Source organism: Hypanus sabinus, chromosome 1, assembly GCF_030144855.1.
Source record: "Hypanus sabinus isolate sHypSab1 chromosome 1, sHypSab1.hap1, whole genome shotgun sequence".
NCBI lineage: Eukaryota > Metazoa > Chordata > Chondrichthyes > Myliobatiformes > Dasyatidae > Hypanus > Hypanus sabinus.
Window position 1 is genome coordinate 106,113,988 of NC_082706.1, and position 26,911 is coordinate 106,140,898.

General features: G+C 41.7%; 2 protein-coding genes across 10 annotated transcripts in view; one reads left to right on the forward strand and one right to left on the reverse strand.

Moving 5' to 3' along the window:
- bbs9 (Bardet-Biedl syndrome 9) overlaps positions 1–1,029 on the reverse strand; it is a 396,619-nt gene extending 395,590 nt beyond the window's left edge. For 3 of the 4 annotated variants that reach the window (XM_059973612.1, XM_059973602.1, XM_059973581.1), the window contains exon 1: positions 921–1,029. The gene's annotated coding sequence lies outside the window, so the exon portion shown is untranslated. The remainder of the gene's footprint in view (positions 1–920) is intronic. The other variant, XM_059973585.1, reaches the window with a different exon arrangement.
- A 7,774-nt stretch (positions 1,030–8,803) lies between these two features.
- Positions 8,804–26,911, forward strand: part of nt5c3a (5'-nucleotidase, cytosolic IIIA) — a 39,486-nt gene continuing 21,378 nt past the window's right edge. The window contains exons 1-3 of one of the 6 annotated variants that reach the window (XM_059973665.1): positions 8,823–8,955; positions 19,697–19,808; positions 22,032–22,193. In XM_059973665.1, coding sequence (XP_059829648.1) covers positions 22,161–22,193 — 33 coding nt within the window. In that variant the 5' untranslated portion in view covers positions 8,823–8,955; positions 19,697–19,808; positions 22,032–22,160. Of the gene's footprint in view, positions 8,956–18,041; positions 18,135–19,696; positions 19,809–22,031; positions 22,194–26,911 lie in introns of those variants that run through there. The other 5 variants (XM_059973645.1, XM_059973625.1, XM_059973654.1 and 2 more) reach the window with 5 other exon arrangements.

Consider the following 26,911-nt stretch of genomic DNA (forward strand, 5'->3'; position numbering starts at 1 on the left):
CCAAGGGGTCCTTCCCTCAACTACTCCTCTCACTATGCTCCTCGAGGTTTTAGCCATCTGGCCAAATTTCTCCTTGCAACTTGACTTTCTAATGAAATGCCTCACCATATTTTCCTTCATTCAACATGGGATCCAAACAGAGCTTGTTGTGCTGCTGCTCCACACATTTAATCTTGCAAACATTACCGCTAAGATTTTAAAATCTAAACTATAATTTATTTTTGTAATGTAAATAAATATCTTTACAAAATATCCTTGACTGAGCGGGAATAATCGCCTTCCATATCTGTATAACTGTAGATGTGTGACGTGATACCAAATGCAGAGTAGTTATGCTGATCCTTTGTCATAAATGTATAAGATGTGCCCAGGATTTGTGCAACGCAAAATCAGCTTTGCATTTTGTAAATCCAAAGCCTGAAACAGGCTGGATCTCTGCTCGGACTGTTAAAGTAAAAGCCTTGTCCAGCAGCCCATAATGGGCTAAGCCAAACTTAATTAGCTGGATGTTGAGGTTATTCCAGACCACGGGAGGGTGGTAAACCTGCCGCGATGAAGAAGCCCCCTGAGTATGAGGATTGTTGTTCCATTGCGACACCGTCACCCAGCTCTAAAATCCCAACAGCCCCACGGCTGTTTTGTTCCCAAAACTTTTGAGAAGGAAAGTGGAGGGGTCGTTGTCAGGTGCCAACCCGATTCTGGGAGGGGTAAGGAACACGTCCTGGTTCTGTGCAGGACTGGGTCCCATCCTGGCTCTGTGATGGGTCGGCATTCCGTCCCGTCTCGGTAGGGGGCGAGGCCCCATCCAGTCCCAGCTCGGTAAAGGTTCGCAGATCTACCCGTGTGGGTCCGCGATACAGAGAACTACCCCCCCCCCCCCCCCAGGCTGGACTAACAGTGAAAAATTATTAAATACAAACCGGTGCCGGTGTCCACCGCCGCCCGCCGTTCCACTCATTAATCCGCCAGCCGCTCCACTGTTGTCATAGCGCCTCCACGAGCCGACGCTTCAGTAGTGCGCAGGGCCGGAAATAGCCCCACTGCCTTGTAGGAATTGTAGTGTTTGTTGGGTTTACCTAATTTTTTTTGCTCAGTCCAATCAAATGAAAATCAAAATTGATCAAGATGAAGATTGATTGTATATCAGTGATACAACTGGTTCAGCAATATATATAAGAAAGATATTATGGGTTCTTACATATCTAAACAGAGAGTTCAAAAGATCCAGTTCAGGTCGTTCAGATGTTTGTGTTCATGTTCCAAAGTTTCAGGTGACTATTAAGAAAAGATGATCAAAGTATCAGTATTCACATCTGAGATGGTTGCTATCTTTTTAGCCTTGGAATAGATCGGAGAAGTATACCCTGCTTTGTACTTCTGTGCTCTGATTCATTCTCAGTTTTGACATCTAATAGGAATTCAGATTGTAGGACAGACATTCTTTTGGACTATAGAATGTAGAGTTTAGACACCTTCTGAGGCTGCAGAGTCTAGGCTTACGTATCCATATAAGAATTACGTTCCTGTCCATATAGGGGTTGTCGGAAACAAGATGATAGATATTCTCGGCAAGCAATCACTTAAAATCGAGGATGAAAATGTAATGGTGTCTTTGTATAAAGCCATAATTAAAAAGTTTATTTGATCAGCTTGATAACAAAGTTGGGATAAGGAAAAGAAAGGACGGCGTTTACAGTATATAAAATTCAGAAGATGGTGGGAGCTCAACTGGGAGATGGATATAACAGTAGGGAAGAAGCTATACTTACACGTTTGCGTATTGGACATACTATGTTGAATAATTCCTTGTTCAGAACTAATATGCATGATACGGGCATTTGTAGGGAGTGCACTTGTCATGAAAATGGTGGAGCATATATTGTACGAAAGTAGATCCTTTGAGGCGCAAAGGAAACATCTAGTTGCCAAATTGAGATATCTGGGACAGATTCAATTTAACATGGATAGTAGTAGTAATAGTAGGCAGCCGTCGATCCCAGGTGATCTTGGGTTTGCGCCACTGGTGGACTGTTTCCTCTCCAGGGCGCAAGCCTGAGCGGGACCGTGGGAAGGTTTGAAGAACCGGCTGTTGCCCATGCAACGGGTTCTCCCTCTCCACGTCACTGACGTGGTCCAAGGGAAAGGCAAGCTCAGCACCAGTATCATCACAGTGGTTGCCAGAGTGAAGTTGTAAACACCATTAAACTGCCTTAGGGACCCCGGCTCGGGATTTCTTCCTGGAGATTTACTCCCGAAGCCTTTCCCATGGGTGGGCATGGCTACAAGGCAGCGGAGGTTTAAAATCAATACAGTATTCCTTTTCCTAGGCGGGCTGCCGTCCAGGGCTGACGAATCCCACTAGCCCGAAAGTTTGCTGGAATATTACTGCATTCGTAATGTACATAAACGTGTATTTGACTTTCTGAAAAGCATTCGGCTTTTTAATATTATTAGAGTTTTTTTGAGGGGGGGATTAAAGTGGCTGTACTTCCTGTCTCTTTGCTCCATAGGAGCTGGCGGTAATGCACATGTGCTGGTCTGCCAACCGCCATTAAACTTTACTAAAAGAAAATCAAAAGTCTGGATCTAAGCAGGAAAGTTTGAAAACATTCAGCAGACCAGCTGTCAAACGTGGAAGCAGAAGTTAAATTTTCAGGTAGAGGTGGACGCTTTCCGAAGGTCCTCGACGTGAAAAGTTTATAGTGTTTCTCTTTCCACAAAATATGCCTGTTTTTCCAGCATGACCAAACGTGCTGAATATTTGTAAGATGTTTTATTGTGTCCACCCATTCTAGAAATAACATGTTGTGCTGGGATATGTTGGAAATCTCCCCTCTTACAGTTCTTTAGATTTTCAGCAGGGTGATGGGGATAATTTTTCTTCCTATAATAGCAGTTAGTTTCTTGCGAGCAATTAACCCCTAATCAATGGAATACGCGGAGGTTTCTGAAAAAATTACTGGTGAATGGACTGTTGAAACAATATGTGCCATTTAGTTTTAGGAACATAACGTGATTAACAATAAAGTGTAAAATCGACTTTATTGTCATATGCACAAGTACGACATATCATAGGTGCAGATCCTATGGACGTGGAGGTGAGGCCCAGATGGTATGTTGCCTCCCAGTTTCCAGGGTCAGGGATGTCTCAGATCGCATCTACAGTACTTTGGAGAGGAAGGGAGAACAGCCGGGAGTCTTGGTACATATTGGTACCAATGACATAGGAAGGAAAAGCAGAGGTCCTGAGAAAAGATTTTAGAGAGCTAAGTAGAAAGCTGTGAAGCAGGACCTCCAGGGTAGTAATTTCTGGATTGCTGTCTGTTCCACACGTGAGTGAGGGTAGAAACAGAACAATATGGCAGGTAAAAGTGTGGCTGAGAAGCTGGTGCTGGGGCCAAGGCTTCAGGTTCTTGGATCATTGGGATCTCTTCTGGGGGATGTATGACCTGTTCAAAAGTGACGGGTTTCACCTAAACCCGAAGGGGACCAATATTCTTGTGCACAGGTTTGTTACAGCATTTGGGGAGGGTTTAAACTAATTTGGCGAGGTGGGGGTGGAAACCAGATTGATGGGACTCAGGATAAGACAGGTGGTAAAAAAGTAAAGATAGTGTGCAGACTGTCAGGAAGGGCAGGGTGAGTATCAGTACATTAGGGATGCAAAATCAAAAAGGGTAGCAAGTATGGTGCTCAAAGAGTTGTATCTCAATGCGTGGAGTATAAGAAATAAGGTGGATGATCTTGTTGCACTATTACAGATGGCCAGGCATGATGTTGTGGCCGTCACTGAATCATTGCTGAAGGATGGCTGTAGTTTTGGAGCTGAATGTCCAAGGTTACACTCTGTATCGTAGGGACAGGAAAGTAGGCAGAGTGGGTGACGTGACTCTACTGTTAAAGAATGGCATCAAATCAGTAAAAAGATGTGACATAGGATTGGAAGATGTTGAATAATTGTGGGTTGATTAAGAAACTGCAAGGGTAAAAGGACCCTGATGGCAGTTACATACAGGCCTCCCAACAGTGGCTGGGAGGTGGACCACAGATTACAGCAAGAAATAGAAAAGGTGTGTCAAAAGGGCAATGTTATGGTAGCCATGGGAGATTTTAACATACAGGTTGATTAAGGAAAATCAGATTGGTAATGAATCTCAAGACAGCGAGTTTGTTGAATTCCTAAGAGATGGCTTTTTAGAGCAGTTTGTCATTGAGCCTACTAGGGGATCAGCTATACTGGATTGGGTGTTATGTAATGAACTGGAGATGATTGGAGGCTTAAGGTAAAAGAATCCTTGGGAACCAGTGACCACAATATAATTGTATTCAACTTGAAATTTGATAGGGAGAAAGTAAAGTCTGACGTAGCTGTATTTCAGAATCAGAATCAGGTTTATTATCACCGGCATATGATGTGAAATTTGTTAACTTAGCTGTAGCAGTTCAATGCAATACATAATCCAGCAGAGAGAGAGAAAAAAAAACATAATAAATTAACAAGTAAATCAATTACGTGTATTGAATAGATTTTTTAAAATGTGCAAAAAACAGAAGTACCGTATATTTTTAAAAAAGTGAGGTTGTGTCCAAAGCTTCAATGTCCATTTAGGAATCAGATGGCAGAGGGGAAGAAGTTGTTCCTGAATCGCTGAGTGTGTGCCTTCAGGCCTCTGTATCTCCTACCTGATGGTAAAAGTGAGAAAAGGGCATGCCCTGGGTGCTGGACGTCCTTAATAATGAACTCTGCCTTTCTGAGACACCGCTCCCTAAAGATGTCCTGGGTACTTTGTAGGCTAGTGCCCAAGATGGAGCTGACTAGATTTACAACCTTCTGCAGCTTCTTTCAGTCCTGTGCAGTAGCCCCTCCATACCAGACAGTGATGTAGCCTGTCAGAATGCTCTCCACGGTACAACTATAGAAGTTTATGAGTGTATTTGTTCACATGCCAAATCTAATAAAGTATAGCCGCTGTCTTGCCTCCTTTATGACTACATCGATATGTTGGGACCAGGTTAGATCCTCAGAGATCTTGACACTGAGAAACTTGAAGTTGCTCATTCTCTCCACTTCTGATCCCTCTATGAGGATTGGTATGTGTTCCTTTGTCTTACCCTTCCTTAAATCCACAATCAGCTCTTTCGTCTTACTGATGTTGAAGGCAAGGTTGTTGCTGCGGCACCACTTCACTAGTGGCATATCTCAGTTGTCTGAGTTAAATTCTGTCAATCATTCCTTTGCCCTCTTTCAAGCTAATTATCTCACTCCGGTACGCCCTCTCGTCACACCTGTTACTTGAGCTATGCCTAGCCACACAGTCATGTGTATACAGAGAGTAGAGCAGTGGAATAAGGGACATTACAATGGTATGACAGGGGAATTGGCCTAAGTAAATTGGAAGGAGCTGCCGGCAGGGATGTCAGCAGAGCAGCAATGGTGTGCGTTTCTGAGAAAAATGAAGGTGTTGCAGGATATGCGTATTCCAAAAGTGAAGACATACTCAAATGGCAAAATAGTACAACCATGGCTGACAAGGGAAGACAAAGTTAATGTAAAAACAAAAGAGAGGCATACAACAAAGCAAATTAGTGGGAAAATAGAGGATTGGGAAATTTTTAAAAGCCTACAGAGAGCAACTAAAAGAATCATTAGAAGGGAAAAGATGCAATATAAAAGCAAGCTAGCAAATAGTATCAAAGTCAATAATAAAAGCTTTTTCAAGTATGTAAAAATAAAAGAGAGATGAATGAGAGTGGTTATGGGACCACTAGAAAATGAGGCAGGAGAAGTAATAAGGGCGGATAAGGAGATGACAGATGAACTAAATGAGTATCTTGCATCAGTCTTCACTGTGGAAGACACTAGTAATGTACCAGATGTTGTCATGTTGTTGTGTGTTAAGAAAGAGAAGTGGGTACAGTTACTATTACAAGGGAGAAGGTGCTCAAAAAGCTGAAAGACCGAAAAGTACATAAGTCACCAGGACCAGATGAAGTTCTGAAAGAGGTAGCATTAGGGATTGTAGTGGCATTAGCAATGATCTTTCAAAAATCGTTGGACACTGGCATGGTGTCAGAGGACTGCAAAATTGCAAATGTCACCCCACTCTTTAAGAAAGGAGGAAGGCAGCAGAACTATAGACCAGTTAGCCTGACCTCAGTGGTTGGGAAGATGGTAGAGTCAATTGTTAAGGATGGGTGATGGAGTACTTAGTGATACAGGACAAGATAGGACAAAGCCAGCATGGTTACCTTAAGGGAAAATCCTGCCTGATGGACCTGTTGGAATTCTTTGAGGAGTTTACAAGTAGGACAGATAAAGGGGATGCAGAGGATGTTGTATATTTGGACTTTCAGAAGGCTTTTGACAAGGTGCCACACATGAGGCTGCTGAACAAGTTAAGAGCTTGTGGTATTACAGTAAAGTTTCTGAAATGGTTACAGCATTGGCTGATTGGAAGAAAGCAGTGAGTGGGAATAAAAGGATCCATGTCTGGTTGGCTGCCAGTGCCAGTGGAGGGGCAGGTAGTGTTGAGGAAACAGGTAGGATGCAGAAGGACCCTAAAGGTTAACTTGTAGGTTGAAGTGGTGGTGAGGAGGTAAATGCCATGTTAGCATTCATTTCAGGAAGTCTAGAATACAAGAGCAAGGATGTGATGCTGAGGCTTTATAAGGCACTGGTGAGGCCTCACCTTGAGTATTGTGAACACTTTTGGGCCCCTCATCTTAGAAAAGATGTGCTGGCATTGGAGAGGGTCCGTAGGAGATTCACAAGGATGATTCCAGGAATGAAAGGGTTATCATACAAGGAATGTTTGATGGCTCTGGGTCTATATTTGCTGGAATTTAGAAGGATGAGGGAGAATCTCATTGAAACCTTTCGAATGTTGAAAGGCCTAGACAGGAGTAGATGTGGAAAGGATGTTTCCCATGACAGGAGAGTCTAGGACAAGAGGTCAGGATAGAGGGGCACCATTCGAAACAGAGATGCGGATAAATTTCTTCAGCCAGAGGCTGGTGAATTTGTGGAATTTATTGCCATATGCAGCTGTGCAGGCCAGGTCATTGGGTGTATTTAAGGTAGAGATTGATAGGTTCTTGATTGGACGTGGCATCAAAGGTTACGGGGGGGGGGGGGGAGCTGGGAAATGGGATTGAAGAGGAGAAAAAAAAGGATCAGCCATGATTGAATGGCGAAGCAGACTCGATGGGCCAAATGGCCTAATTCTGCTCCTATGTCTTATGGTCTTATATGAAAAACTTACTTGCAGCAAATTTATAGGCTTCATATAAGTATTAACAAGAACATAAATTAAGCATAATTTATACACAATTTTAAGTATGAATAAAAATATTGTGTTTGGCCAAACTTCCTCTTTGGAAATGCCACCATTTTCAGCAACTGGTTTACTCAATGTACTGTCACCGCTATACTTTGTGACTCAGTCACAGAGATTCAGGATCAGAAATAACATCTCCACCTCACCGATACTGGCATACCTCAAGGGTGTATGCTTAGAACACTGCTCTACTCTTTCTACACCCATGACAGTATGGCTAGGCACAGCTCAAATGCCATCTATAAATTTGTTGGCAATGCAACTATGGTTAGCAGAATTTCAGATGGTGACGAGAAGATGTACAAGTGTGAGGTATGTAAGCTAGTTGAGTGGTGACATAGCAATAAGCTTGCATTCATCATCAGTAAGACCAAAGAATTGATTGTGGTCTTCAGAAAGGGTAAGAGGTAGGAACATTCACCAGTGTTCGTAGAGGGATCGTTAGAGGAAATAGTAAGCAATTTCAAGTTCTTGTGTGTCAATAGTTCTGAGGATCTATCCTGGGCCCAACATATCAATGTACTTACAAAGAAGGCACTATAAACAGCTAAATTTCATTAGGGAGTTTAAGGAGATTTGGTATGTCACCAAAGACACTCGAAAATTTCTACAGATGTACAATGGAGAACATTCTAAATGGCTGCATCACCGCCCGATATGAGGGCGGCACCCCCACAGGATCGAAATAAGCTTTTGAAAGCTGTGAGTCAGCTCTATTATGGACACTAGCTTCCCCAGCATCATAACACCTTCAAGGTGAATTGTCTTAGAAAGGCAGCATCCATCATTAAGGACCCCATTACCCGGAACGTACTCTCTTCTCATTTCTACCATTAGGGAGGTGGTACAGGAACCGGAACCGGAAGGCACCACTTAAAGAGTTGAGAATAGCCTCTGCTATCAAATATCAGATTCCAGAATGGAGATTGAACCTATGAACACTACCTCACGACCTTTTTTGCACTACTTATTTTATTTAACTTATAAATAATATACCTACTGTAATGCCGTTTATATTATGTATTAAAATGTACTGCTGTCGCATAACAACAAATTTCACGGCATATACTAGTGATATTAAACCCAATTCAAGTTAATGTATTATTGTAATTGCAATATACGGAATAATAATTTGTACATAAGTGGAGGATCCAAGATTATGAAGATTGCAAAATTGGCTGTGTCTGATAAAATAAAAAATAGGCTGCAGAAAGACGATAATAGTTTGGAAAGATGTATACACAAGGGACTACATAATAAATGGTAGGAAACACCTTACTACAGCAAATGACTTCCTTTCATCCTGTAAGTAGTTTTGACTACGAGAACTTTTGAGACGCTGCTATTTAATAAAAATTAAGAAACAAACTCCCCTGAACTCGACATTCCTCCACCTCCTTGCAAACACTCCCTTCAATACTCCCAGAGCAGGGGTTTGCGCATGCTCCCCATCGGACGCAGGCGCAGTTGTGAGGCGTGCATGGAGCGGGCGGCAGTGACGCGCCTGGGCGTGGTGGTGGGCTCTGTAGTGTGTGCAGCGATCGGTGGCGCCCTGCTGACCCAGTACATCTTCACCATGAAGAAGAAAGCCGGCCGGAAGACTAAGATCATCGAGATGGTGAGTAAACCAATGAGAGGGGAATGAGGCAGGATGGTGGCCGGGCTAGCTAGCTAGCCGGCCGGCGGCCAGGAATTGAAGGCACAGCCTGAAATGCAGTACAGTATCCACTCGAGGTGATCAAGTCTGCTTGAAGTGCCAGTGTAAAGCAAACTTCCTGTTCTTACAAGCAAGAAATGCAGGAAACACTTAGTATCCAAAGGAGAAAGAGAGACAGACTTTTCAGCATTTCTAATTATTCAGATTTCTAGCTTTCCTTTATGATCCCAGGACTTGCTCGAATTGACCGTTGTGTAAGGCCACTTTACTCTAACCCTGGTGGGTGTATCAAACCCTGTCTTTTTAATTTAGATCAGAATCAGCCTTATTATCGCTGACATATGTTGTGAAATTTGTTTTTTTGCAGCAACAATACATTATAGGGCATTAAATGAGTGTAAGTTACAAAACAAAAACAGTGCAAACAAGGATTAACAAGCTAGTGTTCATGGACTGTTCAGAAATTAGGGGAAGACGTACCTAAAACATTGGTTAAAGGTCTTCAGGCTCTTGTATTTCCTCCCTGGTAATAGTAAAAGAAGAGGGCATGTCCCAGATGGTGAGGGCCCTTTATGATGGATGCTTTCTTCTTGAGGCACTGCCCCTTGAAGATGTCTTCTGGTGGGGAGGATTGTACCTCTGATGGAACTGGCCAAATCTACAGCCCTCTGCAGCTTCATGTGATCCTGTCAATTGAAGCCTTCATACCAATCTATGATACAACTAGCCAAAATGCTCTCCATCATATGTCTATTAAAATTTACAAAAGAGTCATGGTGGCATACAAAGCTCCTTGAACTCCTAATGAAGTAGAGCTGTTTATATGCATTTTTCTTGCCTGCATCAGTTACGTTGGGCCCAGGATAGATTCTGTTGAGCTGTTGATGCCCAGGAACAATCCTCTTGAATTGTTGATGCCCAGGATCCTGAAGCTGCTCATCCCATTCACCTTTGACCCTTCAATAAGGATTAGTGTGTGTTCTCCTGACTTCCCCTTCCCAAAGTCCACAGTCAGTTGCTTGGTCCTGCTGGCATTGTGTGCAAGATTGTTGAGTGACACCACCATTGTTCCAGTACCTAAAAAGACCATGTCTGAACAACTGGCGTCCTATCGCACTCGCCTCAATAATAAGCAAATGCTTTGAGGGCTGATCAAGAACCATCCACACTGGACTCCTTACAGTTCACCTACCAACACAACCAATTGACAGATGACGCAATAGCCAGAGCTCTACACACCATCCTTACGCATCTGAAGAAGAAGGATGCTAACGTGAAAATGCTGTTCTTGGACTAGTATTCAACACCATAGTTCACTCCAGGCTTGACAAGAAGCTCAGAGACCTCGGCCTTCACCTTGCCTTGTGTAGCTGGATCCTAGACTTCCATGTCAGATCGCCAGCAGGTGGTAAGTAAGAGTGGATTCCCTCACCTCTGCCCCTCTGACTCTCAACACAGGTGCACCTCAGGGCTGTATACGAAGTCCCCTCCTTTAGTCTCTGTGTGTTGCCACCCACCACATTAATCTGCTAATTAAATTTGCTGATGACTCTACACTGATTGGCCTAATTCCAAATAATAATAAGTCAGCCTACAGAGAAATTGTCACCACCCTAACACAGTGGTGTCAAGAAACCAACCTCTCCCTCAATGTTGCAGAAATAAAGGAGCTGGGTGTGGACTACAGGGGAATGGAGACAGGCTAGCCCTTATTGACATCAATGTTTCTGGGGTTGAGAGGGTGAACAGCTTTAAGTTCCTTGGCATAAACATCACCGAGGATCTCGCGGTCTGTACGCACCAGCTGTGTGGTGAAAAAGGCATAACAGCAGCTCTTTCACCTCAGACGGTTGAAGAAGTTTGGTATGGGCCTCCAAATACTAAGAACTTTCAGTAGGGGCACAATTGAGAGCATCCTGACTGGCTGCATCACTGCCTGGTATGGAACTGTACTTCCCTCAATCGCAGGACTCTGCAGAGAGTGGTGTGGACAGCCCAGCCCAAGTGTAGATGTGAACTTCCCACTATTCAAAGACAGGTGTTTAAAAAGGGCCTGAATGATCATTGGGGACCCAAATCACCCCAACCACAAATTGTTACAGCTACTACTATCCGGGAAATGGTGCTGCAGCATAAAAGCCAGGACCAACAGACTCCAGGACAGCTTCTTCCACTAGGCCATCAGACTGCTGACACAACTGTATTTCTATGTTATATTGACTCTTCTGTTGTACATACTTTTTATTAAAAATTACTATAAATTGCACATTGCACTTTTAGACAGAGACATAACGTAAAGATTTTTACTTATGAAGGATGTAATAAAGTCAATTCAATTCAACTCAACCACCCAATCTGTCTCACAACTGTACTTGTCTGAGATTCTGCCAACAACAATGGTAATTTTTACAAATTTCTAGACAGTATTTGAGCTGTGCCCAGCCACACAGACCTGAAGTAGTGAGCAGTGGGCTAAACACATTCTTGAGATGTGCCTGTGTTGATTGTCGGCAATGAAGAGGCATTGTTACCAATCTGCTTTGACTGTGATCTCCCATTAAGGAAGTTGAAGATCCGTTTTTTTGAGGGAAGTACAGTAACCCAGGTTTTGAAGCTTGTTGATTAGTACAGAGGGGATGATGGTTTTTGAATGCCCAGTGCCAAGCTGTAATCAATAGCCGACATGCATGTTTGCTGTTGGCTAGGTGCTCCAAAGCTGAGTAGAGAGCTAATGAGATTACATACTGTTGTGGTAGGAGACAAACTGCAACCAGGCAATCGCCTTGAGTATGTTCACCCTGCTCTTCTTAGCCATAAATATGACTGATGCCAGGACATCAGCAACAGCGGCTAGGCTTTCCGTTTTTTTTTGAATGGGTACCTTGGATGTCCACCTCTCAAGATGTCAGGTGTTGTCCTCTGTAATATCAGATAAAACTTTGGCAGCAGTTTCTAAGTGGCCTGATGACATCCAGTTATGCCTCATCAGCACTTCCCTTGATCCCTACACTGCCTCTTAAAATCTGATTGTTTGCACACCATTGAACAGAAATTTCTCAAATCTGCGCTAGACTTTGGTTTTTTATTTGATGTTATCACCAACATGGTTTGTTTCTTGGTGTATGGCATCACCTGAAATCAGCTCATCTCAGAATTTAAAATATGCAATGATCTACCCCACTTAATTTTCTCTCACCCCTCTTACCCCTCTGTCTCCCACCCACTCATCTGCTAGAGGCCTGTTGCAGGCTACTGCAGGTCCTATTCGGGCTGTGTTGGTCATTGATGCAAATCAGTGGTCGCCAACCTGTCGGTTACGATCAACTGGTTGATCTTTGAGACCTTCCTAGTAGATCCCGAAAAAAAAGAAGAAAAATAAATACACAAATACTGTTAAGAGATTGTTTCCGGGTTGCGGGGTTTTAGTTCCGTTCTCTCTGCCCAGTGTGCATATGTGTAGCTCCCCCGCCACGCACTATAGAGTGTACTTCAGTGGTCCCCAACCACCAGGCCGTGAGTTAACGATATTGTGGTAACTTCTACTTTACAAAAAGACCACTCGGCAATTTGATGGCCAAAAGAACATCTTTATCTGGGATGGCAAATGATATTTACAGTACAGAGGCTTCCAGGTACCTCGTGTGGCATGGGTGGAGGAACTATATACAATGTACACCGGGAGTAAAAAAAGAGCGACAGTAAAAACCCCGCCAACCCAGAACCCGCCTCTTGTTACCAACAGCTTCCTGATTAGTATTTAATACTCACATTACAACAGACATGATTTGGCGATATGAGTCAGCTACACCTTTTCTCATTCCCTGTCACGCCCACTGTTGAACTTGAACGCAGGCGAGGTCATCAGTCACTTAAACGCAGTAATACCCTCGCACCAGGGATCACTGGTTGGCCTTGGGTAACCGGCCACTTCGCACGTCTGGCAGGAAGTGCTATTGATACTGGCCTGGAACGCAGACAGATGGGCGCCACCTCTGAACCTGTTTAGCACAGTGAATGTTCGTGGGGAACCCGGTGCTAAAATATTCGCAGACGACTTAAGTAGCAGAGTAGCTACCTCACTGCGATCGACCCTCGAGCCAAACTTTTGTCGGCCAATAGATCCTACAAGAGGGGCGGGTGGGTATCCTGTCGCACTCCTCGCTCGGTTGGTCACTCTCTCCGGACTGCGACCACCGCGGCCCCGGTACAGGGATCTCCAGCCCTCACCTTGTCCTCTCACCCCACCCATGACCAGTCGCACCTGGCTAAGGCGTCTGGCGGCGGGCGGGCGGGAGGCTGGATTTCGAGCCCCGAGGCAATGAGGCAATGAAGCACTCAAGTCTGCTTCGGCACCTTGAGTCCAAGCAACATGCGCTTAAAGAATAACTCACTGAGTTTTTTCAGCGGAAAAAACGGGAGCAAGCAGGACAGAAGCTAAGTGCTGAGAGCCATGAAAACTAAATTGTGGAATAGAATGGACATAAGGAACGTGCTTCGAGTATCGCTGTATTCCAGTCATGTTTAACTCCCCCTGTCGGCCGGTCCGCAAGAATATTGTCAATATTAAACAGGTCCGCGGTGCAAAAAAGGGTGGGTACCCCTGGTGTTTATACATTATTTCTATTTCCGGGTTGTGGGGTTTTCCTTCCTGTCTTTTCTGCCCCGGGGCACATGCGTGTGACTAACCGATTTGGTCGATCTTGCCTTTCACTAAGGCCGAGGTAGGGGATCGTGGGCTTAAAAAGATTGGTGACCACTAATATAAATGATGCATTTCATTGTATGTTTTGATGTACATATGACAAACAAGCCCAATTTTTAATCTTTACACTTACTTGGGTTTCTAGTCTACTGTAAAAATTGTTGTCAAATCCCTACTTGTCTTTAACCTAATCTAACCCTACAATCCAGCGATTTTCTATTTGTATAAAATCTGCACTTTTACAATTCTGAACTCTTCATTTTCCCTACTTTTAATAGGTGCTATAGCCTCACTTGCAAGTGCCCTACTTTCAAGGTATCTTTATGTCTGTCCATCCATCATGGCATTTCCTCATGGGATTCTTTGTCACATATTGCTTACTAATGTTCCCATGAAGTACTCTACATATGGTACTACACCAAATGCTGTAGAAATGCAAGTTTTGAAAACCATGTCTTAAGCAAAGCCAAACATAGCTCTCATTTGAGGTGATGTTTGTGGCTTTTACTAAAAGGTTGAAAATCAGATTGTTTGCATATTCCAGAATAGTGCAATTAGAACAATACAACATGGGAAGGTCCCTCATCCTGGGATGTTGCACTGAACTAATTAAGATAATGAACCTAATTCCTTCTGCTTGCTCATGGTCTGTTTTACACCATCCCTGCATTTTATTGTACGTATCTTTAAGAGCCTCTTAAACACCTTTATTGCACCTGTCTCCAACAAACAACCTGGCATCAATTTGATCATTGTACATGGGGCAAGAAATGGACTAGAAGTGGATCTAGGTGACCAAAGTTCAGGCTCTGAATTTATAAGGTAAGGAGAATGAGTAAAGTTAATATTTCTTTGCAATTAATTTGTTATCACAACCTCTGCACAGCTATGTCTGTTTTAATTCTTGTATCAGCAACAAGTTTACAATTGATTTATTATAAAATAATTGGCTTTATAATGGGCTCTGCCCACCTCTCTCTTGTTGGTTGAGGAGAGTGTGTTGCCTATTTTCAATTCGGAGAACTGGGGGAAAATGCGATGCAGCAGACTTTAACACCGTAAATCAGCAAGTTGTTTTGTGTATGTCTTCCCTCTTGGTGAGTGACACCTCTCTGCCCCTTTATTTGGGAGCCAGAGAGAGCCTGTGGTATTTTGAATTGTTGGTTGAGTTGTACTGCAGATATTGGTCCTGCTTGCAGGCTTTGCTGTTGCTTGCTTGGTGGGTAGAGGGTGCTGAAGCTTTTTGGCTGAGGTAAGTGGTGGGGATGGTGGCGTTGCTTTGCTGCTGCTTGTACGTGGGAGAGGGAAGTAGGAGAACTTTGGGGTTCTAATGTTTTTTACTGACACCCATTCTTTGGTGCACTTATGTTTTTGTGGATGTCTGCAAAGAATAATAAGTATTTCAGGTTATAAATTGTATACATTCTCTGATATTAAATGGAACTATTGAGTAAAGCTTGAACATCTCAGCATGAAGGCTGACACTATTAATTTTTATTTTAATTTTATTTTATTTAATTTTATTTTATTTTAATTTTATTTCAATTTTGGCAGATATACTCTCACTTTTGTTTAGCTTTTGAAAGTTTAGCCTTTGAAATTTTGTCAGTGTTCTTGCCGGTATTACCCTATTGCGAGTGTGCTATACCATAGAATATATTTGGAGTAACAAAATAGATTGTTACCTTCAGTCAAGAGTTGATTGTTCCCAGATCTGCTCCGTTGAAATGGTGTGATATGTATGAAAGGAACAATTTGGTTTGACAGGAAGTACAAAGTACACAGTTGCAGTGAAATTCTGTGTAGACTTTTCTCAAATGAGTTATTTAAGTCAAATGCTATTCAGAAGCTGTTTTTACGATATATAAAGAGGAAATTCCAGTTATATTATGCCTTTGAAGCACCAGAAATTTCACTCTACAGAAATTCAATCAGACAAGGTAAATTAATTATTGAGGCGGACAACTAAAAGCTTTAATGAAAGGGCTTGTTTTATGTGGTATTCTAAAGGATGAATTTGAGATAGTGTTTCTGGGAAGGGATTTCAGAACTTGGGCCTTTGCTACTGAAGACACTCCTGTAAACGGAACATTTAAATATGGTGTTTATCCAGAAGCGCAAATTGCAGGAGTGCAAGAAAACACCATATAGATGAAGAAGATTCAAAGCTGAAGAGAAGGGGAAAAACCATGAAGGTATTTAGAAACAATAAGAATTTTGAACCAGAGTATTACATAACAGGATAGCAGCCAGCACAATAGTGAAGAGTAAATTAAATTATTAATTCATGGTTTGAATTACATTTTACCAGAGTTGAGCTCAAGTTTACAGACTTGAATATCCAGCCAGAAGTGATGAATGACCAAGTCTAAATGTCATAGTGACATGAGTAAGAGCTTCTGCAGAATGCATTTATGACAGGGTGGAGCTAATGTTTCAGAGGTAGAAGTAGGTGTGTTAATGAAATAAGAGTGAGTCCAAAGGTTAGCTCTTATTCAAATGTAACATCAGAGGTGATGGTGTTGAGTGCTGGGCAATAGAGGTTATGGCATGAGCTGAACCCTTTGGCATTTGTCTTACCAGTATTTAGTTGGAAGAAATCCCTTGTTATCCATTGTTAGGTGACAGACATGAAGGATAGTGTAGTCAAAGCTGGGTGCCACTATCATGTGTGGCAACTGCCACAGTGCTTTATGATGATGTTTGAAAAAGGGTTGCATATTAACGTGAAGTAGGGAGCAAAAGTTGGATCTTCTAATGAGAAGGATAGGGTGCCAGTCGTGCCGATGAAGGAATCAGTTGCTGGGGTGAGTGCGGTCTCAGGTAACCGGATAATAATGGAGAGGTATGGCAGGAAGGTCATGTAGCTGACACTGTAATTAACATTTTTATAAAGGTATTTTAGTTTCCCCAGGTCTCGCTGTGTTCATGGAGTAAGTAATATCAGAGATATTGTCTCTGACCAAGAGAACTGATCAACCGGCTGTGCACTGAGATCTTTAACCTCTCGCTTCAGCACGCTGAGGTACCCACCTGTTTCAAGCAGGTTTCAGTTATACTGGTGCCTAAGAAGACCATGGTAACCTGCCTCAAAGACTATTGCCCAGTAGGACTTGCATCCACAGTGATGAAGTATTTTGAGATGTGGTGATGAAACATCAATCCTGCTTGAGAAGCAACTTGGATTTGCTTCTCAGCAACAACAGATCCACAGAAGATGCCATTTCGTTGGCTCTTCACTCAACCTTGGAACAGCTGGACAGCAAAGATGTGTATATCAGGATGCTCTTTGTCAACTACAGCTCGGCATTCAGTACTATCATACCCTCAAAACTAATCAATAAGCCTCAAGCCCTTGGCCTCATTACCTCTTTGTGCAATTAGATCCTTGATTTCCTCACTTGTAGACCGTGGTAGTTTGGACTGGCAACAACATCTCTTCCACAATCTCCGGCAGCACAGGTGCACCAAAAGACTGTGTACTTAGTCCCCTACTCTACTTGCTTTATACTTATGACTGGGTGGCTAAGCACAACTCTAATGGCATATTTATGTTTGCTGATGACACCATTGTAGTAGGCCAAATCAAAGGTGGTGAAGAATCACAGTATAAGGAGATTGAAAATCTGGCTGAGTGGTGCCACAACAACGGACTCTTACTCGATCTCAGCAAGACTAAGTGGCTGATTACTAACTTCAGGAGGAGGAAACCAGAGGTCCATGAGCCAGTCTTCTTTGGGTGATCAGAGGTGGAGAGGGTCAACAACTTCAAATTCATTGGTGTTATCATTTCAGAGGACCTGTCCTGGGCCCAGCTTGCAAGTGCAATTACACAGAATGCACAGTAGTGCCTTTGCTTCCTTAGAAGTTTGTGAATGTTCGGCATGAGATGTGTGTTGGAGAGTATATTGACTGGCTGCATCACAGCCTGGTATAGAAACATCAATACCCTTGAACGGAAAAACCTAAAAAATGTAGTGGATTCGGCCTAGTCCATCACGGGTAAAGCCCTCCCCACCAGTGAGTACATCTACATAGAATGCTTTCCCAGGAAAGCAGTATCCATAATCAGTGAGCCTCACCAACCTTGTCATGCTTTCTTCTTGCTGCTGTCATCAAGACTCACACTACCAGATTCAGAAACAGCTCAACCAAAGAGGGTAACTTCACTGAAATGTTCCTATATCTGTGGACTCATTTTCAAGGATTCTTCATCTTATGTTATCGATATTTATAGTTTATTTATTTGTTATTCAAAAAAGTTCAAAAGTTCATTATTTAATCAAAGTTGAGATTATATACGAAGTTGAGAGTATGTACAAACTTGAGATTCATCTCCTTACAGGCAGCCACAGAACAAAGAAACACAATAGAACCATCAAAGAGAAGACCATCAGACACCCAATGTGCAGAAAAAAATATCGAGCAAGCAATAAAAGTAAGCAGATTACATTCAAAACTGAAGTTCACAAAATTAGTCCACAGCCATGAGGCGCATCATCACTGCAGCAGATCGGGGAGCCTGTTAGTCATTGCTATAGGCACAGTTAAACCCAGAGGTGAATAAACCTCATGGAGCAGAGCCCTGTCACTTCAATATGCCCTCGGGCTTGGGCCCAGGCCCTGCCACCTGAATTCAATCTGTACCTGCCCTTGGATTGTTCCTTGCTCTTGGACCCAGGCCCTGCTGCTTCAATACATTCTCCAGCCTGGGCCCTGCCAGCTGGTATCCGACCTTTCCAATCTGGCGTGGCACTTAAATTGGTCAAACAGCAGGTGGTTCGGGCCTAGCCCTCGAATCTGCCTCACCTCAGTGTTGCCACTTTAAATTGCCTCTAAGTCTTCTCCAGCAATGGCCAAACTATGGCTCATTCCCCACTCTTGGGCATAGGCCCTGCTGTTTCAGTTTGGCCCGTACATGCTGCGCCACGCCACATCATCTTGCATCTTCGAGACTGTAGTTCACACCACAAAAAATACCGGGTCATATAGGCGGTTCAAAAGCTCAACTCCAGAAGCAAAGTTACAGGCTGTTGATTACAGTGGTCGTTTCCAAGAAAATGTGTGATTAATATAGTAGTTAACACAAAGTACACTGCAGATGTTGTGGTCAAATCAATATGTAGAAACAAACTGGATGAACTCAGCAGGTCGGGCAGCATCAGTTGAAATGAGCAGTCAATGTTTCCCTCTCCCTTCCACTATCCCACTTTCACTCTGCCTCCTCTTCTAGCTGCCTGTCACCTCTGTCATGATTCTGTCTTCTACTATCCATAGTGCTTTCCCCTTACATTCCTTCTTCACCTCTCCGGCCTATCCCCTCTCTGCTTCCCCTCCGCCACCCATTGATCTTTCCTCTGATTGGTTTTTCACCTGGCACCTTCCACTCTCCCTTCCACCTTCTTTATAAGGCTCCTGCCCCCTCCTTCTTCAGTCCTGACGAAGGGTCTCAGCCCGAAACGTTGACTGCTCATTTCAACGGATGCTGCCCAACCTGCTGAGTTGATCCAGCTTGTTTGTACGTCTTAATATAGTAGTTAGTAGTTTTGTTTGCTGACAGCAAGTTGTCGTTGTGCATCACCAGCGCCATCGTAAACCAGAAGATGTAATATTATTGTATCATAATTATTAAAGTATTTTTTCTTTTGTTTTGCATTTGCATGCTTTGTTGTCCTTTGCACACTGGTTGTCACCCTGCTGGTGCAGCCTTTCACTGATTCTGTTATGGTTATTAGATTTATTGGATATGCCCACAAGAAAATGACTCTGAGTTGTATATGGTGACATGCATGTACTTTGATAAAAAATTACTTTGAATTTGACTTAACTATTCATTTATGATATTATTTTAAACATTGAAGTGCTATGGTAGAATTATTAATTTTGTAGAAAATCTATCTAATATATGCACTCTGGTACAAATTAATGGGATATATTATTTCCATGATATTATTGTTCCATTAAAAGCATGCTCTGTTCTCCTGGTTTGCTTTCCTCTAGGATCACCAATTATAGGACTTCTCTAGACATTTATCAATTTGCTGTTTCTGCCACATTTTTCAAGCCAGTCATTGTGTTCCAAGGTCAAGAAAAGTGTTACATCAATACAACTGTGAGACTCCCTTTTGTATTTAGCATCTCCAGGGGTGAAAAATCCAGCTTGGTTGTGTTGTAGTAGAAATTAGGTCAAATTGAGCTTTTAAACAATTTGATAAAATTTTATAGCTGTATAAATTTTAAAAGGTAACTTCTACTTTTAAATAAAACTTGGTATGTATTTTTTATGGCTTGTAGGGCTGGAGGGGCCTCTTCTGCACTGGAGCTCAATGTATATAGAAAGCAACATCCATGATTTGTAACCCATGCACCATTGTAACATTCATTCCTCCACCATCACTGTGATGTGTTTGCAGTATGCTTCATCTATTAAATGTAGTTTTTCCAACAGTTTCTCCCAATTGTTAGAGGTCGCAAAGGCAGAAACACATGGAAGTACCACAGCTTGAAGGTTTCCACCAAACCACACCCTGACCTAGAAATAAGTCATCTTTTGCTCATTGTCATTGGTTGCAAGTTAAATTCCTGCCTAACAATCCTGTAAAAGCATTTTCACCAGAACTGCACTAGTTCTAGAAATTGACCTGCCATATTCTCTGACAGTTTAGGAAAGGCAATAAATGCCAGTCATGCCAACAACCCAGATCCTGAAAATTGAATTGGCTTCTTCTCTGTCCCTTTCCAGCCCTAATGAAGGGTCTTGGCCCGAAATGTCAACTGTTTATTCCCTTCTGTAGATGATGCCTGATCTGCTGCTTTCCTCCAGCATTTAATGTGTTGCTCTAAATTTACTGTATATTTGATTTTTCTAATACATAGATTTGTTCTTGCAACTTCTATGCCAATCTGTGTAAGTTTACCTATTGTGACATTATGACAAGCAATGAATCTCAGTTCAGAGATCTTAAACAATGAATTACCTATTCTGCAAAAGAAGTATCCTCTCTCTCTCTCTCTCTCTCTCTCTCTCTCTCGTAATAATTAACATTGTATTCCAATGTTTTCATTTTCAGTCTTTTTATTGATATATAATCTTCAACAGCTATAAAATGATACAAAACTTCAACAGATTAATATGTATACAATTAATAAAGCTGAAGAAAAAACTGATCTTAAAATATAAAAATGGAAAAAAAAATTATATATAGGAAAAAGAAGGAAAAAATAACCCCATCTAACTAGGAAAAAAACTCACTAACTACAAAAAAAACACCCATTAGGAATCAACCCCCTGGAGCAATACATTTAACCATCATCTTGTTCTCCATATCTTGAGCACTAAAACAGTTGTCTGATAAGGGTTAATTAATTACTTCAATCCATTTTAAAATAAGTGAAAAACAGGGCAGAATCAAAGAACAACCAGGAGAAACTACATTATGTAATGTTCTATCCTTGAAAGAAGATCTTAACAAATGGAAAAAACTACACTTTTTTCTCCTTTTAGTTCCATATAAAGTGAAGTACTATTTGTATGTGCAGAATGGCTTTTTCAATACTGTAGTGTCAAATGAAGCAGCATGCTCACCTGTAATTTTCTTTCCTCCAGTTTATTTACAACCCTTCTATAATCAAACTAAATATTCTGTTCATATACATTCAAATTTTCTGACCCTTTCCCAAAGGCCAGAATTATCCACCTAAAAGGTCATGAGGTATTCAGGCACAGCCCTATGGACAGAAACACTTACTGGGCTGTTTGCAAGTCCTTCTGTTTATTGCATCATGGCACTGCTTTAAAATGATTGGTTCTGCTATTTTGGGCTGAGTCCTATATTGTACCCTTATATAAGGACTCTGTTGATGAACAATTTTTTTTATCACTTGTGCAGATTGTAGCAAGACTAGCTTGAGATCCGCACAACTTGTAGCACTTTATGCAGGTAAACCATGTGCAGGAATAAGCACTACAGCACAGAGTTAGAAATATTTATCAGTACTTTGAACTCAGACCAGAAAGGCTATTTAAAATGTAGTTTTGCTGGTTATTTCTTCATTAGTTGCTGTATGTATTTATTGTGATTCTGAATATTATCGGGCACCACTATTGTGATTACAAGGCAGTCCAGTAATAAAGGGAGGGATTGCGTTACATGCATAAGCAATAGAATGAAATAAGATCCATAATTTCTGATAGAACCAACTTTGGTTACTCACGGGAGTATTTAGTAAATGTTAATTAATATTTTTCTAGAATTTGAAAATATTGCAAAGTCTATCCTTTTATAATGTTACCTAATCTTTTTGTGGCTGCCTTCTTGTATCTTATCCTCTTCAGACAAACCTCCGTAATTACAAAACCAGCTGAATGCTTTAGAGATTGCGAAAGATCACCGTGCCGACGTAGATCAGCTTCCTGCTTTTAGCTTTCTCCCCCTCCCCACCAGAGCACTGTACAGTAAGCAAGATGGTGGATAAAGAGAGTTTGCAGATGTTAGAGGTATGCTTTCTGGAAATTTGAGCTTGAGTAATTTATAACAAAAATGCAGCCAGTCACATTCTTTAGAGAGATGCTTCTACATGCAGAGATGATTAAAACTGCTGCATAACTCTGTTAGTTTAAAATTCAGGATTTATTTTAAAAGCTTGCATATTTTCCTAGAAAAGTAATTTTGCTTTGTTCTAGTTTTAGTAAGCTGTAGCCAACGCTTAAACCTGTAATCACACTGATAATCAAAGTGAATTTTAAAAGCACTAACAACAGGTAAACTGGAATTCTGACTGCCCAAACAAGTGTTGCTGGAGTACTGGGTTGCAGTGTGATCTTTATATAATTACTGGACTTAAACCCATTACTTCAGAACATTGGTACCTTTAGACTATTTGACCCAGTCGTGAACATTACAAAGCATAATTATTCTGACATTGTGGTGAAGGCCTCTGTACTAACATAACTTTGAATATAGTGGCCTTTTCTTATGCTTTGTCAGCAGCCTCTCTTTATCTGCCGATCTGAGATACAAAGGATGATTTTTAAGTTGTTCCTCAGTTCTGATTAATACAAATATCTTGCAGTGCCTTTATTTTCTGTTCTGTGAATTTTGATACAGCAACCTTGAATTTATTATATGGAAATTTTATTTTACATATACCTGGTAAGAACACCAACAAAAGTTGTATTGTGCTTCTATTTGTACTGCATTTATTGTTGGTAGTGAGTTGATTTCTAATAGGAGCAATAAGGTTTATGGTAGAAACAGTTAATAGTCACCCTTCAGACATTGCCTCCACTGGACATGCAAGCTTGAGCCACCAGCTGTATTGTCTAGCACCTTTGCGTGTATAGTGAGACTCCACATGCGGTAAATTGAAATGGCACATAGTGTGCAAATAGCTTAAAGGAGTTGCTTAAGTAGAAAAGGAACTAAATATTGCATATTTTCTTCTACTTATTACAGGAACAGGCCCAAAAGCTACCACGGTTTAATAATGTGTCATTTTAGCTTCAAGTATAATTGTGTAATAAATGTAGATGCATTCTACTTTTAACTATTATTATTATCACTAATCATTCAAATCTTCACCCTCCTACGGGTTGTTGAAGAGTGAGGATATGAATAATCAGAGATATAATAATACACAGTTAAAAGTAGATTGACATCTTAAGCATGAAATATGGCTTAGCCCTGCTGGATTATCCTGTCAACCTTGAAAACACAGTAAAATTCTCCATTTATACAAATAAAGTACTTTGGCTGCACTTGCAACATGGTGAGGCCCAGCTACAGAAACCACATTTTCAGATATAAATGATGATGGTACAAGCATTTCCTCAGTCCCCTGCCTCAAACTTCTCATTCTCTCCTTTTATTTCCTCTCTCTCAGCCACTTATTTTCCCTCCCTTTCTCTGCCCCACCATACCCTGGTGGTCCAGGTAGCCCCTCCACTCTCTCCTGTCACAGATGTCATTTCAGCATACCCCACAGTCACACTAACTTAAATACAAGAAGCCATGTGTTTGGGAAGGGGCTGAGTTATATTCCTGGAAAGCAGTTTGTTTCGTGATATTCTTTTGTGTGAAGCTACATGGTCTCTGCATGCATCAAGAAGGGGAAAGCAACACAAAAAATTCTGGAGGAACTTAGCAAGTCAGGGCATATACCTATTATTTGTCAGATGGGGTCATCCACATTGAAGAATTGGTCAGTTGAGTGCGGCATGAGAATGTGAATACAAATAAGGTGGGATAGTACTGAAGAAATCTCAAGACTGTACATAACTGACAGATGAAAAGTTCTTGTAAATTAAGTAATACAGTTGTTACGTATTCAGGCAACAATAAATATATGAGATCGGCAAGGGTTTCTTATAACAAACAACACGTTTATTAAACACCGAAAACAAACCCCCCAAAAGTAAACAAACACTACCGTAACCGGAAACAGCTGCTGAGCGGCTGTTCAAACAGTTCGTAAAGTGATATTCCAAAACAGTTCTTTAAAGTGGTATTGCCAAAAGTTCGATATGCTCACAGTCCATTTAAAAGGAGAGACTTTATAGGACGATTTAGGTTCTCTTTCACGTCGCTTGCTTCGATCCCCGACATCGAACTTCCCACGAAGAATTCACAAAACAGAATGGCTTAAAGGCACTGACCTTTCCTTCTCCACTACCTTCAATCCTTTCTGGTTACCCAGGGATTAACACGAAGATAGTCAACAAAATCCTTCCGAATAAGGATCAAACAAAGGTTGCCCCCGTTTCACCGTAGAAAGCGATTCTCCTCGATCTTTAACTTCCAACTTCCAATCTTCACTCTCCAGTAATTCTCAAACTAACAGAATCATAAAGAACCTGCTGGCAATAACCTTTTAAACTTTAGGCATTAAATAAAAACTTCATCCTTCAACTAAACTGCGTCATCACTTCAAACACGCAGTGGCATGAAGTCAACTTGGCAAATCCAGCCACGAACTGCCCCTCCTCACATGGTGGGGTCTACCTTTTATAACCTGTTAAAAAAAAACCCGTCACATGATCTCTACTGGCGGGAAAATGACATCATTCCACCATCACAAGACCATCACCTCAAGTCCAGTACAGCTTCAACCCCAGTCACATGACAAGGGCTCCACTGTCATGTGTCACGAGTACGTAACACAGTACACTAAAATGCAAGGATATAAAGGTCGTACCTATACACCCTGTGAGCCTCTGGCCGATTCCCGTGAATCGGTCCTCCAAACTCCCACCAACTTGTGGGGGCACAATGCTCTCTTCAGGGTCTTGTGGAGTGTCTGTCTGTGTCTTAGCAAACCCACTATTTTATCCCCCCCATGGGGTATCGCCTGTCCGTCAAACTTCACCACTTCCTGTTGCTCAGCAGGAATGTTAATGAACAGTTCATGTTCAAAGCAAATGTCCATGGCAGTATCAGTGCAGACACCAAAATACTGAATTATGTGTGTCTCTTTCTCGTTATCTCTCTCTTATTAGCATTTTGAATGGCTTTCCTCTCTCTCTCTCTCTCTCTCTCTCTCTCTCTCTCTCTCTCTCTCTCATATTAGCATTTTGAATGGCTCTCCCTTATCTCTCTCTTATCAGCAGCATCCTTCTGCACCTCTGCTTGGCTTCACACATAACACCCCCACCCTTGAAAGAATTTTTTACTGGGGGGGGGGAAATTAAGGACATGAATGCACATTACAAAATACACTCTAATATACAGGTAGTCACATTTTCGATTCCTTTTACATGTTTTATCTTTATATCAAATTCCTGTAATATCAGACTCCAACTTAACAAGCGTTTGTTTTTATCCTTCATGGTGGTCAAAAACACTAATGGATTGTGATCAGTGGAAACTATCAGTGGCTTCTGTGCCGGACAAATATAAACCTCAAAATGTTGTAACACCCGAATAAGTGACAGTAATTCTTTTCCTACAGTGGAGTTAATTCTTAGCTTAGGTGTATATTGCAAAGTGTGAACCAATACACCTGTGATTATAATGTGGTACATTACAGAGGTGTATGCAAACTCTAATCTCCAATTAACTTTTAAACCTAATTCAAACAGTCAGTCTTCCATGATGTTTTTATCTTTCACATGCTTTGTTACAAACAAAAAAAAGTCAAATTCCTGCAAAATCAGATCCTGTTATTCAAAAATGGTGTTTGCTCACCCTTGGCTTTTTTTCCACTCTGAAACAGAACATTTAACCCTTGTGTGGTCAGCTGGCTTATCAAATTGGATACGGCTTTCAGAGACCCCCTTCACAGGTGTTAGCTTATCACCAATGTTGTCCAGACTAAGCCCATTTGCTAAACTTCCAAACAACTCATTATTTTCAAGCAAGTCATTAATTTTATCTTCAGGATCTTTAATTTGATTAGTTTCCTTAATGACACTAGCAGATGGTCTTTCTGGGTCAAAACAACACTTCAAGTTTTTCCTCTCCAAATCACATACTTGAACAACATCACCAAGTCGTTTATCTTTATTTTTCAAAATAAACTGTAATTGATTAGCAGACATCTTGTTAACAAACCATTGTTTAGTTAATGGTCCCGTCACTTTGATCAACAGTCCTGGAACCAAACCCGACTTTACTTTATTCAAAAGTCCAGTAACACTTTTCCCCTCAATATCTTCAATAGTATCCATCTCACCAGCTTTCATCTCATCACTAACTTTTAACACAAGTGACTGAGAATCCTCACTTTCTACTGGTGCCAGGGTTAACCCTTTCTTCACTGAACCAAGTCCACCTGACCCAAAAGGACTGCATTCCTTTTCAACTAAGTCAGACTCCTCAGACTTTTCCTGAGCTTCAACACTAGGTTCAGTACCCTGTGCATCCACAGGTACTTCCTCAACCTGCATGCAGGCCAATGGGACAGCTGCCTCTCCTAGGCTTTCAATACCAGTCCCCCTTTCAAATTCCAAGTTCCCCTGATCCTCCCAGGTACTTACTCTCTGGGCAACTCCCCTCCGGAGTAAACTCAACCTTGCGGGTTAAGACAACCTCGTCTGCCAACCCAGCAGGCTCCCTCAAGGTAGCGGCATCCTTTTCATCTAGGACTGCCCTCACATCATTGGGAACACACTTAAATTCTTCAACTGCAAACAGCTCTGTCAAGCTAGGTAGATCATCCGTGTCCAACCCTGGATCTTCTAGCTGCCACATCTGTTTCTTATCTTGGCTCTGCCTCCAT